We start from the raw sequence: 15,343 nt of genomic DNA, 5'->3' as shown, positions 1-15,343 counted from the left end.
TTACAGTGGTTTGGACTTTCCCTCTCACTCTCTCCCCCTCTATCCTTCTCTTTTATTTTTCTCCCTGGATCCCAGCCATCAGCAGTAACAGCCACTGTTGTGCGTTGCGAGGTTCAGAGCAGCATTCTAATGAAGTGCCAGACCTCATCAGTGCACTTCAACCGCCAGCGGGTCACTAACAGCCAGTTCTCAGTTCAAACTCCCGACAGGCTTTGTGACTGAGCTCTGAGTAAGCAAAACATGGATCTACAATGGTTGGATGAATACTGTTTTTTTCCACATACAAAAGGATAATATGAGTCTTTTGTTAAAGCAATAATCACAGTTAATCTACTCAACAGAATCCCAATTTTAGAAAAAAAAGGAAAGAATTACTGCCTTGCGGTTGTGTGCCTCCGTAGTGCATCAAGTACACATTTACATCCATGTCTGTTCAAAATGTCATCCCTTCATCATTTTATCCTATTGTCATAATTAGAATATGAATGATTTGACTTATGGACAAAAAGCTGTTTAGTGAGGTCAGTGACCCTGACCTTTGACCACAAAAATCGAATCAGTTCATTCTTGAGTCCAGGTGGACGTTTTTGCCAAATCTGAGGAAATTCCCTCAAGGTATGTTCACAGGAATGGACGGGACAGATGGCATAAATACAGTAACTTGATAAATCTGGACAATATACCCAGATTCAAAATAACGTCTACATTGCAATTAGAGAGCATTTCTGGCCAATACGACTGCAACAACTGCTGATGGATGTTATCTGATGTGTCAATTAAAAACTTGACAGTCTGGTGAATTTACACAGAATTCATATATATAAACACTACATCTCTCCAGCTTTGTGACAGAATTAGTGTGCTGAACAAATAAAATGTTCGATAAACGTAAGTGAAACATGTAGCTGGTAGCTTCCATTGAAAAACATCTGCCATGGCTTTCAGTTCTCAAACACCCAAGACTGTGATGACTCTTTACAGTTAAACTAAATAAACCGGAGATGCCTCATGCGAGCTCCTCGCACTGCCACATGTCAGTGTAATCTGGATGGTCAGCTGGAGCTGATAGAGCCCTACTAAAGAGCTGTCAGAGGGAATCATTAATCCCAAAAGGCTGCATGAGACAGATGGTGTGATGATGGAGGATCGATGGTCTCCGCGGCATCCTGACTACTTCTCGTGGCCGGCCCAGAGACAGGAAGTGGGCTAATCCCTCAAAAGAAAGTTCCAGACTAAACACGCAAAAAGGAGCCTGCGCCATCTCCCCCCCCCCCCCCCCCCCCAAGCCCCCACGGCTGTGCTGTACATAGTACACTATGGATGGTACCGGAGGGGGTTAGAAAGAGAAAGGGAGAAGTAGGGAGGCGTTTGTTCCTGCGTTTCTGGTTGAGGGAAGCTCTATGACAGGGGTCTCAAACTCATTTTCACTCCGGCCACATCAGCATAAATGTAAAAATATATTTAAGCACATTTCTGTTATTATAACTTAAATCCTTTTAATTTAGGGTTAAGAAACCCACATTACTCTATCAAAGATCAAACTATTAAAGAAAATAGCAAAGACAAATATCAAACACAAGTTATTACAATAACTTTGTTCAATGCTTAAAATCCTTTCAAGGGTGCGTTTGCACAATCCCACATGAAGTATTTAATGTGTTTTTAAAGCCACGTTTGAAGTAGTCTTCAATGTACTCACAATACATTTCCATTTCAAATGTACAGTAACCAGCCAAAGAGCTGCTTCTGTGTTTAAGTATCTCATCATTATGACTTTCTATCATAGTTTTGACTTTCTATCTCATAACTTCGACTATGGGGATATTTTTATTCTCAATTCTAACTTGGAAAAAATAAAAAATAAAAATAAAAATAAAAAATTCGCGGGCCACATAAAATGACGTGGCGGGCCGATTTCGGCCCGCGGGCCGGGAGTTTGAGACCCCTGCTCTATGAGGACTTTGACCTTCCCCCTCAGGGCCCCTCGAAGAGGTCTCCAGCTGCAGGACAGAGGGGGTGGAGCCTATATGAACTATACATAACTGTAAAAGAAGCCTCGGTTCTTTTGTAAAGGCCCCAGAAGCAGACTCTTCTCGGACTGAAGGTCTGGTCTGGCACCAGTATTCCCAGCCTGGAGCGCAGGAAAAGAGAGGGAATAGGAAGGAAGGACTAAGAGGAAAGAACTTCCCCATGTAGGCGCTTCATGGACACTTCATGGTCTTATGTTCCATTCAAGATAAATGGCACATATCTTATCAATTAATCCATTAATCTTATGGGCTATCTTGAGTAATGGTCAGCGTTCCTGCTCAGTCCACTCCTGTTCGACAGCATCGAAGACAATCAGACCTGACAGGAGAGTGCTGTTTATATAGCTCATGTTGTGTAATTACCAAATTGTTGCCATTATGTAATCGCACCATTAACAGGATAGGAGAGCATCATGTAAATATTGTCACTACAACGATTACAGCCCTGATGTGGCCGCAAGCGCAGCTTTATTTCAAGTGTAGCGAGTTCTACTTCCACAGCTTTCTGGTCAGCCTGTGTGAGTGAGCCGCCTCTGCTTCCTCTGAGGCAAGTGGCTTTTTTTATCTACCTGATCGAAAAAACATGGATCTTGTTGCTGGCTTCCAGCAGCACAGATAGAAAAGTGTTTATTAGACACAGCCAAGGAAAGCATGAATCCCACTCCCTTATAAACGGGGTTATCCTGTCCGTAGCCTGCAGACAAACAGTGAGTAAATAAGTCGGGGATCCAATTGATGTTCCTTTGTAGCCTAAAGTGTGTGTTGTGTGTGTGTGTGTGTGTGTGTGTGTGTGTGTGTGTGTGTGTGTGTGTGTGTGTGTGTGTGTGTGTATGGGCTGACACCATCTTCACACCTCACCTCTGCAGGATTTAATGTATTTGGCAGCAGGAAAAGCACAAACTCAAGTCATTAACAAGTGATTGGACATTATGCAAAATGTAAAGCAGGGAAACACAATGTAACGTCTTCAAGGATGTGCATGAATATATGCATCCATACATGATTCGCACTCTCTGCACCCTGCACACATTTTGTGATAACCGGCACGCTGTAATGCTGAATAGGTAAAAGAAACAACCAACAGCTCCAGCAAGATAATGAGCTGCCATCTCATTAATGCGCCGCTTCTTCTCCCCTCTGCCGTTTCCAAACATAGCAGCATGAAAGCATCCGTCTCCAACCTCCCTCAAGCCTTCCAATTTACTGCCACTCACCCTTTTTTTTTTTAAATTCCATCAGCGTGATGATGAAAGCTGAGAGAGCATTATGGTCCTCGCCAGTGGTCAGACAGTGAGTGAGCGAGTGCATGGGCCCGCGTCGGTCACACTGTCAGCCAGCCAAATGGGTTAGGACAGATAGAGGGGAAGCCAAAGCAGAGGGGGGGGGGTCTGTAGTACCAACGGGCTGAGTGGCATAGACCCCCTAATGCTCCCCACAGAACACGACCACAGAGTAAACACCAAATACCTGAGGGTGTGTCCATGTGATACACAGGGGGCAGGAATGCACAGTGGACTATGTATAGTAAAGTGTAATACTTCCCGCGGTCAAATAGTTCACATATTTCTGCGTGTTTCTTTGAAGCCACTTGGTGGACCAGCTGTCTGGATTAGTGTGGTGTATGGTATACGACTATCACAATATGCATTATAAAATAGGTTATATAATTATCGTCATTATCAATTTTTTGATTCTTGTAAATAATCTGGTTTCGAGCTGAAATTATGGCCAGTTAATAAATCAATGAAATCATTTTTAAGGCCAAAAAGGCCATAAATTCACTGATTCACACTTCTGAAATGTGAATCTGTTATGATCGTCAACTAAATGCTTTCTGATTTAAGACGGCTGGTCGGATAAAACAAGCAGTATAAATATGTATTAGGGTTATTAGAAATTGTAACGACCATTTTTACAGCCCATTGATAAAACAATGAATGGATTATCAAGAGAATAATCTGCTGATTAGTCGATAATGAAAATAATTAGTGGATAAATTAGTTGCTACACTGATTGCTTCGTCTATGAATTGTCAAAAGAAATAATTACATTTTCAACGCATGCAACACATACTTACATTTCAGAAGCCGGGGCCAGTAAATGTTTGACATTTTTGCTTAATATTCCATTAGAGAATAATATACTGGAGCTGTCCTCGACCAAAGAAATTCTTAATTGACCAACACTGTCATCTGATCCATTAGTTGATTTAAATCAACATATCTGTAAAACTGAGTTCCTCCAGAAAGAATCACACAACTGAACCACTATAAATCTTGTGCTTAACTAATAAGTTTCTTGGTAATAAATAATTGAATCGACTAATCATCAAAGAGGGAGCAGCCCTGTAGTAGATAATAGCAAACCGATAAAATATTCTAAAGACATGGTAATGTAATGAGAATCTTCATATTGACAATGACGAGTTACAATACCATGCATGATGACGCTATTTAGCCAAAATACATCAGTTTGGTACTTCAAGGAAGTTGAACAAATACACAAAGAAGTATTTGCAAACTGTTAGACTGAGCTCTTATAAGCTGACGCGGCAGTGATCATGTGAAGGTACATACACGGTCTCAGCTGCTCACATGGTGATACAGTTCAGGTTACCTAAAACCAAAAACAGGCATCCAGCGAGAGAAGCCGGTCGGGTAGGACGGCCGGCAGACGGATGGTGGGCGGTGTGGCAGATAATGTGACATGTCAAGCCATGTTGTGTCACGGGTCAGGCTCTAAAGGTGGTCATGGGAACGGTATGGGAAACATGGGGAGTATGGCCAGGCTGTGCGGTGGGAGGGCCATCTGGTGTCACCAGCCACCTACCACCATATGATCACGCCTCCACCGAAACCCTCTCGCCTTCAAAACACAACAGCACTCATGACCCCCCCCCACCCCCCCTTCTCCCATCCTGCACTCTGTTAGCTATGTTTTCCGGTCATTGGCATTATTCTTGCATGGCCTCCACTCCCCCAAACAAAGCCCCTCCTCATGCTCTACATGTCTTCAAATATTGATCTGCACAACATCTTCTGCGGTCACAAAGGGGGAGCCTGAGGAAATGAACGGGAAGGAGTGTGAAGATCGAGCTGTCGAATGAAAACAGCCCCGCAGAAGAAAAAAAAAAGTTTGATGGATTTTTTAAATTTTGGTAAGAAATGAAATAGCATCGGAGAGGAGGGGAGCTGAAAGCCCCCGCTGGCTGTCAACAATCTGGCAGTAACCGGCTGTCTGAAGACAAGACCTCCTTTAGTCTGTTTCTAAATCACTGATGAAGACTATACTGGATTATTCATAATGTTTTCCTTCACGACAAATTTGTTCTTCTATTTTTCATGAGCGGAAGGAAGATGCTGCAACTGAATTGGGAGGATTTGAGCGACACCCCGCTGGTGTTGATTTTTTTAATAAAAAGGAGCATTTATATTTAACTCAGACGTGGTCTGGTGCATGCTCCCCCACTAATTGAGGGCTATGCAGTAATCTTCAGTGGGCTAAAACTCATTTACCGTAAGCTCTGCTGCAGCATTAAGATGAGGTCACGCCAGATCAGCATCTCTCCCCCCCTTGATATCTACAATCTTCTGAGTATAAAAACTGGTTTGACGCTATTGGACTGTGGAATATCACTGCAAGACGTGGCCGCTAGAAGAGGTTCAATGTCTGTTCCAATCTATTCAATCACAAAAAAAAAGAAACATGGTCACATTGATCCACATTGATCCATATATGGGTAAGTGTGCCTTTGACACACGTTGAACCCCCTTTCCCACACAGCGCTGCCCAAGCAGGTGCTCCCTCGCTGAGGAATGTCCAGCTGAGTTAAAAAAGGTCACGCCACCATGCCGTCCTGCCCCCAAGCACGCCAACTATCTCGGTGTTAAGGGGGTCACGGACACGAGGTTGTTGACATGCATTTCATCCCATTCGCATAATCCAAGCAAGGATTCCAACGGGCAACATTTGCTGCCCTGCTTCTGATCCATCGACTCTCCTCTCCCGCTTGGTGCACAGCCTTCAAACTTATCAAAACCAAGGGATGGAAAGAACTGAGAGCGTGTGAGGGAGAGAAAAAAAACGCTTCTCATTTTGGCCGAGGCTCCTTTCAGTTATCTGGTGGCACTCATCCATGGGGGCAACTGTTAATGTATTATTATCAGAGCAACGTGGAGAGCTGACAGAATGTTTTGTCTGCCAAACAGGGAATGTGTAACTCCACCCCTCTCAGCACAGCGGAGGAGACCTTATTCAATCTGATTATTTTTTCTTTTTTTGAATGTCTGTCTTCTTCCTCTTTTTTTTGGTGCTTCTGAGCGCTGTCAAGCTCGCTCGGCGGAGGGGGGGGAAGAGCGTTGCGATGGTGTAGGATGCCTGTGGATGCGCTTCAAACACAGGAAACACTTACAATAATGTATGCACATCATGGTCTGGTACACGCACACACACCCACACAGACACAGCAACACACTCGCAAGAGCTAACAAAAGCACATTCCTGCAGAATCTGTGCAAGTGGAAGACAAAAGATTGTAATGCCATGTCTCTCACACATTTAGCACTGCAGCCAGTGGGCTGTAAATCCTGGGCTCATTCAGAGCGTTGCCGGCGTTGATCAGGGACAAACTTTCAATACTTCACTGCTTGTCCAATGATCACACCAGCCGCTCTTATAGGTGGCACTGGTCTGGAGCCATGAATGTGTCAGGGAACTCATAAGTCAAAGCACTGCTTTCCTGCAAAATAAGCCCCCCAACACACACACACACACACACACACACACACACACACACACACACACACACACACAGGACCACCACTAAACATATCTCATGGTCATGACTATTTACAGCATGAAATGGTCACTAAGTGGTAGAAGTACTTACTCGTCCTGACTGTATCTGATGTCATGCAGCCGCCTCCATTCATGCATATTGCATACACACATCCATACGTGCACACACATTATTACACGCTCACACGCACTATCCTTTTGAAGGACATCGATACATCTGGGAATAGCTGCTCTCATGTGTTAAACTCGGGAAGCGTTATGGTTTGAAAAAAAAGCTGTATAAAAGACATAAAGAGTGATGATCCAGGGGAAAATGTTAGGAATGCAACTAAATCCAAACAATGAGTGGAACAACTGGGAGGAGGAGGAGGAAGACAAGAAGAGTCACGGAGGCTGAAGATACGATGAGAGGAGACCGGCAGACACAGCAACACTAACCTGTTTCACTTCAGCAGGCATGGTCTAAAAATCCCCCCTTTCGTTCCAGACAAGAATTAAAAACCTCCCGGGGAAATAAAGGTGTGAGAACTATTTCCTGGTCTTGGTAAAACTCCTTTCCCTCCTCTCCTCCTCTCGTCTCCTCGCGCTTCCCTTGTCTATTGACGTTGAGTTTTCCCTCTGTGAGCGCAGAGGCAGCAGCTCAGACGCAGGCAGCCATCCTCTGCTCAGCTGTGTCGAGCCAGACGGAGTTAGCGACAGGAGTACCGGAAGTGGGGCGCTGGGCGTTTCACAATAAAAGCGCATGTGCAACTATTGCACATGTCCGCAAAAAGTCAGCTTTGCGGATGTGTTGCATTACCTGCTGGCAACTACAAAACAAGGGTTAGTTTACATTCGAAACAACCATAATCCATGTCTTATCAACCATACAACCATATTCCACAAGATAACCGAGCAAAGATTCACAAATCATAGAATATCTGATGGTAATATACTGTAGTAGCTAATAGCCTAGTACGTCATGTGCAACCAAACATATGGCCGACAAAAAAGGGTATATTTTAGGTTATCGCACAGGTATAGTCATACGTTAGGAGACGTGATTTTGTACAAAACTGCTGCTGCCTCTCTCTCGAGAGTTGTGTGTTTTGAAGTGAAAGCTATCTGAAATTGAAAAAAAATCAGTCATTAACTTTTTCATTCAGCTAAAGCCAGGTCATTCTCCCAAAACAGTGGCATAATACTATTGGCCATATTGAAGGTCTACAGGTAACACATAGACCTATACTATAATAAAGTAATCAAGTTGTCTAAAAAGTATATTCAGTGAAACATATATATATATATATATTGTATATATACAGTATATATACAGTATATATCATATACCACACACACAAAACTAAAGTTGGCCCTTTAGAGGCATAGGCACCCAATACTCTGCATATATATATATATATATATATATATATATATATATATATATATATATATATATATATATATATATATCTCACATAGGGCATGAAAGCAGAATGGTTGACACATGTGAGCTGCAACTGTCTCTTTTGAGGAAGCAGTCATGCTTTTCTTTTGAAAGTAAAATCAAGCATCATCCTGTGCAATCCTGGCTATTTCAGGCTGGTTTTACACAGCTGAAAAAAAGGGACCCAGCTTTCTCTTTTCCAGAGATGCTGTACATATGTAGGGAATGGAAAGAGATGGAGGGGCAAAGGAGGCCACAGCAGAAAGGCCCCTCGCTAACGAAAGCAGAGATCCAAGAATAGGAATGAAGCTCAACCAAACTGTGTGCATATGCACGCACACACGCTCACTCAACAAAAAAAGTTAGCCAGAGAGAGAACAAAAACCTCAGGGGCTGAGGGGGGGAGGGGGGGGGCAGCAGGAGCTGGAAGTGTAGCAGCTCTCTCTCCTCCTCATTCCCTCTCTCTCTCTCATTGGGTCTATGTCTGGCATCTTTAGTGGGGTGGGACCAGTTCCCTCTATGCACTCCAGCTGCGTCTGTCAATCCATCGACCCCTCCCCCTTGTTGGCATAGACAGAGAGAGAGACGAGGAAAAAGAACAGGAGGTGGGGGGGAAAGGGGCTCGCACACAAAAAAACAAAAGTTGGCCCTTTTGAGGCAAAGGCACCCAATACGCTGCACATTTTTACACCCTACACACACACAGCTCCCTTTCTCCACCTCTTTGTCCCGTTCCTCTCACTGCACTTGATATAAGGGAGGGGTGGGACGTACGTGAAAGAATTCACATTCAAATATCTATGACTGTGACCAAGACTGTCAAGGAATGTTAATCTACTAACGTAAATTTAAGCTCAACTATGGACAACTTTGAGAGACGTTTGGAGTCACAAAAAAGGAAGAAGGAGGAAAAGAATGACTCGACTTAAAAAAAGAAAACAGAGAAAGGCGAAATCCCAAACGGAGGGGAAATGGCTGAGGTTACGCATTCCACAAGCCTGGTATTTCATGTGAATGTTACTGCTCCATTTGTTCTTAATGAAAGAACTTGCCCGTCATGCACCATTACAGTTACTATTTACTTTCAACAATACCATTAAGAATTCATCCAACAAACATTACCTCCAAAAAGTGGTTTCAGACAAAAGGTTTATCGTTTAAATTACGATGCATTGCTTTCTCTTAAGTGATTTGCAATATCACATTCCATTTAAGCCATTTAAGCACTGAGTGAGTTTCATAACCCTGTTTAAAAATCCATTAAGTGCTTTGGTATACTCACGGGAGCAGATTAGAGAAGAAGCAGTACTCTTTATTTCCTCTGTGCATGTGTGATTTGCCGGTGTCCAATTCATAGTTTTATGTTGTGATTATTGTTTCATGGAACATTTGCCAAATCTCAAACCATCTAGACTCGAACAACACAGTACGTCGTCTGCCACATAGCAGTGAAGTGAGCTGTACTTAGCGTTAGCGTTTGGCTCAAAGCACCACTGTATGCTTGACATGTTTACAATGGAAATATGCAAATGTTTCGTGGGTGTACTGTTTCCCTTTACCGTCTTGGTTTAGCATGTTAAAATGTCACTATTTACCAATAAACACAGAGCACAGCTGATGGGAATGTCACTAGCTGGTTTGTTTTCCATGCCATGATGCTGCTGGATGGCAAGTTAAAGGATCACCAAAGTCTTCACAATTCATCCCGAGGGGGACAGGCAATTTCATGGCAATCCATTCAATAGTTGTCAAACCATTTAACTCAAAACCACAAATGTCAAACTCATCACGGTACAAGAGAAAGAAATCAGGGGGTCACCAATTAGGATTCATCTCCTGGGGACCATGAATGTCTGTACAAACTTTCATGGCAATCCATCAAACAGTTGTTGAGATATTTCAGTCTGGAACAAAGTTGCGGGCCGAGCAACAGACACTGCCATCCAGGGAACTAAAACAAGCAACATGCTGTTGTTGTTCTTTTCATATGCAGACAGGTAAAACACACACAAAATAAAGTAAAAACAGACAGGACAGTTTGAGGTGAACTAAATAGCCAAAACAGTATATTCAACATGTCCTTTCAAAATAATTCCTGGAATGAGTTCAACATCACAGGTTGGTGATACATACAGTTTCCAGAAATACCTGCTACTGTCAGAAAAAAAGCAATATTCTCTTGAGTATAGCCAACCCACGCCTGGGCCTTGTACCATACATGTACAAGGTGTATGAATAATCCAGGAGTTGCAATCAAAGCTCCAGGAGTCAGCTCTGCTCTGTCAGGACGTATGGCGTGAAACAGATGGTAGAAAGGTTAATGTTCAGCAACAAGGTGTGCTTTGACAGCCAGACATCTCCAATAAAGCTGCATCTGTTAAGATCATGTTTTTCACTTCCATCCGAGATGCCAGATGTATAGAAAACACAGAGAGAAAGAGCGAGGAGCACAAGTATTTCCAAAAAGTAGAATGAAGGCAGGAGCAGGTTGTGGTATATGGCATTTTGGTACAAAAACAAAAAATAATGTTTTTATAATCTTCAGTTTCAAAGGAGACTTAATGGCATCTAATTTTGAACAGTACTTCAAAAGTTTCTCCACTCTGCCAAGAATACGTTTCTTTGGAAACCCAACTTTACCTTGAAACCTTAACAAAGAGGTCAGTACGTTCAAACAAATATTACACAACACACAAAGCAGGTCTACCAAGAAAAGTGATTTTAAAGATAATACGGACTTTGCTGCTCTAAATTCTTTAAGGCAATCACTACAAAGTGCAAGGGCCTTGACAAAAACAATGGCGTGTGAGAATCTACAGCACCAGGATGATGTGCTCTGTTACAGGCTGACTGCTGTTTATTCCAACAATGGCACAGCTTGCAAAAAAGCCCTCATCTAATGAGTCTCACTATCATGTTTTATTTTATTTTTCCCTCGCAAAATGGCTACTCAGCGATGCAGAGGATTAGAGTCCAATCTATTGGGGGCTTTTGTCTCGCAAAAAGGCAATTTTCCCTTCATTAAGGGACATAAAGCTCTGTTTAAATGACATCACTTTAGATCAAAAGGTTCTATTTTCTGTTTTCATGCTGCTATACTGTGATTGCACAGCAACGTTTTTAATTCAACTATCTGACTGGATTAGGCTTTTTCTTAGTTTTTTCATCTTGTCACGCATCATTAGGACTCTGAATGAGGGACAAACAACAGAATCTGAACCAGTCTGAGCCTGACATGCAGCAAATCTTAATTAGTTGTGCCATGACCTGATAACCCACCTTCACGGCAACATAAAACGAGATTTCTGGTTGACAGATGGGCCATCTAACTGGTACTCCAGTCAGAGGTAAAATTCCATTTTTCATATGCCTCAGAATATGTTGACATGTTGGCTGATGATCCACAGTTTGTTGGCAGGTTAGTCAGCCACTGCATCTGATGACCAGCTTCAGGAATCCTGTTTGTTGTGTCATTTTGCTCGGAAATGAATAGACAAAAGAGATGACCATCATCTGCAGGCGGCAACCTCCAGCTCTGCCGAGTGAAGCCAATGCGGAAGGGTCTCAAAACTTGCATTCTCTCTATGGGCCCGCAGGGGGCGACTCCTCCGGCTGCAAAAAGAAGTCCGATTGAAGTCTATGAGACAATTATTTTTTTATCACTTGATTTATTCCCTCAGTAAACATTGTAAACTTGAGTTTATGGTCTCAACTGCTTGTTTCAAGTCTTATTCAATACAGCATGATGCTCATTTAGTAAATGATGGTCCCTTTTAGAGTAACACAGACCATAATGCGGGGTATGCTTTAGGGCGGGCTTACTGTGATTGACAGGTCGCTGCCGCTACCAGAGACGTAAACGGAATCGCTACGTCACTCCTCCGCATTCCAAATATGGCAACTTCAGTTCATTGGTTTGCGAAAAAACAACAACATGGCGACGTTCGTAATCTAAGATGGCGACGGCGAAATCGCCGAACTCAAGGCTTCAAAACGGCAGTCTACAAACCAATGGGTGACGTCACGATGACTACTTCTTATACAGTCCATTACAGTCCATCGGTATACCACCTAGTGTTGCTGCACATACGAATTCACGTGCTGATAATCTCTTCAATGCACAGGCAGGTTGAAGAGAGAGGATTTACTGGAACTTGCAAATACCCAGATGTTTCCTTCTGTAAGTATTAAATCAAAGACTTATATTTGAAGCTAATTCCAGGTAAAGTACCAAGCTGAGGGTTACAGCTGCCCCTTCTGAGTTGATTCATCTGTTATTTAGTTTGCGGGTCTTTAGGGGACTATTTCAGACGAGCTGATTGGTCTGCCTTAGCTGTTTTTGTTAGATACAGAGTTTGAGCTTTTCAGTAATTGTGAATGCAACTCTGGTATCCAAACACTTTTCACTTATGTCTACTTGCATTTTTTTAAATTTAACAATAGATCTGAAAGCCATCTAATGTATTTGCATGTATTTGTTGAGTGACAACAATATGGGAAACAGTTTTGCAGTTGACGCTGTCGAGAGCAGAACACACTGGGGTGAAATTGAAAAGAAACCTCCAGCACTAAGTCCCTTTTGCTTTTTTAAGGAATCTGTAGTCTCGTGGAATGTTCTGTCCGATAAAGTCAGAATTTACTCATGCACACCTCCTAAAACAAGGCTGCCGATTCTGTTCCTCATTTGATGAGCATTTATATGCTTGTAAGTCATGTAGTAAAATTGTCGCAGCAGTATGTTAAACTCGTGAGGATAATTAAATCAAGGCTTTGAAGAACACCTCCAGCCCTCTACTACAAAGTCTGTTTTCAATTGAGTTTTTTGCCAGTTGCAAGGGGTCAGCATCTAGCCCTGTTTGGTTATCCTGCTGGACACTGGGAAGGGCGAGGTCACATTCCTCTGGTGGCGCTGTGAAGGTGAGGGGCTTTATTGTAAACACATGGGCAATAATTTAGTCTCTGAACTTAGACTAGACCAAGTAAACAGTCTATTCAGACCATCTTTAAGTCCATTTTCCAGAAACTTTCAGACTGAGGCAGTGCCCTTCATAGTTATGGAGCCTCTGTGTTCAGCTATGCGAGTACACAGAGAGGGTGTCTGGTGAAGGAAATGGGAGCAGTGTTCAGATACCCCTCTTGGTGGTTTTAGTGAGCATAATGGTTTAATGGATTGTGATCAAATGGCAGGGAGGTGCACCAGGACAGGCATTAAGTCCAACAGCGTTGGGGCAGATTTGAAGGATGGATGTTTGAGCCACCCCAAAGGAATATAAATAGCCCACAGTACAGAAGGCCCCCCCCCCCCCCTTCAAACCTCTTTCTCCCTGTTTGTCTGCACAACCCCAACCTTGAGTAAAGATTCCTGTCCTTCCATGTTAGACCCCGGACCAAGCTGACACTCTCTCCCCACCTTGAGCAGTTAGCAGTGTGATTCATGGGCCATCGCCTCAATCTTGACTCCAAATGCTGACGTGGATTGAATAAAAGATAACCTCGAACATAAATGGCAGCTCTGCTTAAGTTTAACAAGAAGCAAGTGGGGTTAGCCCTTTAAATGTTTAAAACATTTATTAGATTTGTAAATGGATTGCATTGCCTTTAGAGACCGACATGCCCACGATTGTTGGACAATCCACTTTTCCACCAGAGCCCCAGGTCTGCTTCCCAACCTGGGCTTCTGGATCTGCACAGGGTTTTTTTGACAGGTAAAAAATAAGAAAAATTACGTTAATCTTTTCGACTTTTCTCCAATCTTTGCATATTTCATATGAAATACTGTATTGCTTTACCTCTTCAGGCTTCTGAAAAATATTCAGATGAAACAATCAGAGAAGAAAAAAAAATACTCTTTGACTGAAGTACTCATAAATTATAGACATGCAACCCGTGACAAGGAGTCACAGGGAAATATTGCATCATGTTCAGGAGTCACACATGAATAAAGGTTGGGAACCACTTCCACCACAAGCATGAAAACAAGAATGTTTTCTTTTGACACTTAAGGAAAAGTCTGAATATTGTGTTTTCATTAATAATAATATTAACATAAAGTCAAGCTCTGCTAGTTATGACCCTGAGAAGAAGTAGTGTGACGTTGTGGCAAATTGTGTAACATTAGTTCAAAATCAATTCACACATGTCAGCAGGCACAAGACAAGGCTGCAGACAAAGAAACAAACATGTTACTACAGACAAAGATCGAACGCACTGAAACACAGACTCACTGGACATCATGCATGGGTCCCTGAAAAAAAGCTATGAAAGTTGAGCTCAAGAAGTCACTTAAGGACATTAAGGAAAGTCTGGACCTGGAAATCAGTATTGTGACGGACAACCAGCCACAGACTCTTTGATCAATTCCAAAAAAAATTGTATGCCTTAACACCAGAGGACAAAGTAACCTTTAAACTGCTACATAGCACGATAAAGTGCTCCATCAGGAAACATGGAAAACAAGCACCAACATTAGACTTCAAAGGTGACTTTTCTGCAGGCTGCTCCATGAAGCGACGATATCAGAGGAAAGTGGTGTAGCTTGGCACGGGAATTGTGTGGCATACAAAGATAAACAAAGGAGGTATTTTCACACCAAGGTAATTAGGGTGTTCATGGGAGGAGAGAAAGTTCCTGATGGCACGGCGAGGGATGAAGACAGGGGAAGATCGAGGAGGGAAGAGGGTTAACTAAGGCTCATTGTTAGGCAGGTGATTTACGAGGGTACAGGGGCTCCCGGGCCCTGCCAGTGGAAGGATGGATCTTCCGTCGCTATAGCACCCTCATCCCTTTGTTTCCATTGTGCCGAGACAGGGCTTGGGGGGGGCGGGGGGGGGGGGCTGTGGGGATGAAAGTGGGTGGAGGGAGGCTGGAGCGATTGTTGGTAGAGTGCTGTTGTGCCATCGCAGGGCCGGGGCCTGTACCTCTTCACCGCAGACAGCAGCACAGATCAAAGGCTGCACTGTTCCCACTCTCAAAAGCTCACAAGCCTTTGAAAACTTCCCACAACATTTTCACAAGGGAATGATATGCCTATGCAATGCTAGAAGCCCACTAAATATGGCATCTGAATACCAAACACCAACATTTAATGACA

General features: G+C 43.0%; 1 protein-coding gene across 5 annotated transcripts in view; it reads right to left on the bottom strand.

The window, feature by feature from the left end:
• arvcfb (ARVCF delta catenin family member b) overlaps positions 1-7,400 on the bottom strand; it is a 101,061-nt gene extending 93,661 nt beyond the window's left edge. For all 5 annotated transcript variants that reach the window (XM_079271003.1, XM_079271002.1, XM_079271004.1 and 2 more), the window contains exon 1: positions 7,266-7,400. In XM_079271003.1, coding sequence (XP_079127129.1) covers positions 7,266-7,286 — 21 coding nt within the window. In that variant the 5' untranslated portion in view covers positions 7,287-7,400. The remainder of the gene's footprint in view (positions 1-7,265) is intronic.
• Positions 7,401-15,343: the final 7,943 nt, after the last annotated feature.

This window comes from Melanostigma gelatinosum, assembly GCF_949748355.1.
Source record: "Melanostigma gelatinosum genome assembly, chromosome: 6".
NCBI lineage: Eukaryota > Metazoa > Chordata > Actinopteri > Perciformes > Zoarcidae > Melanostigma > Melanostigma gelatinosum.
The sequence above is the reverse complement of the archived record's forward strand: the minus strand, read 5'-3'. Positions and strand labels throughout refer to the sequence as shown.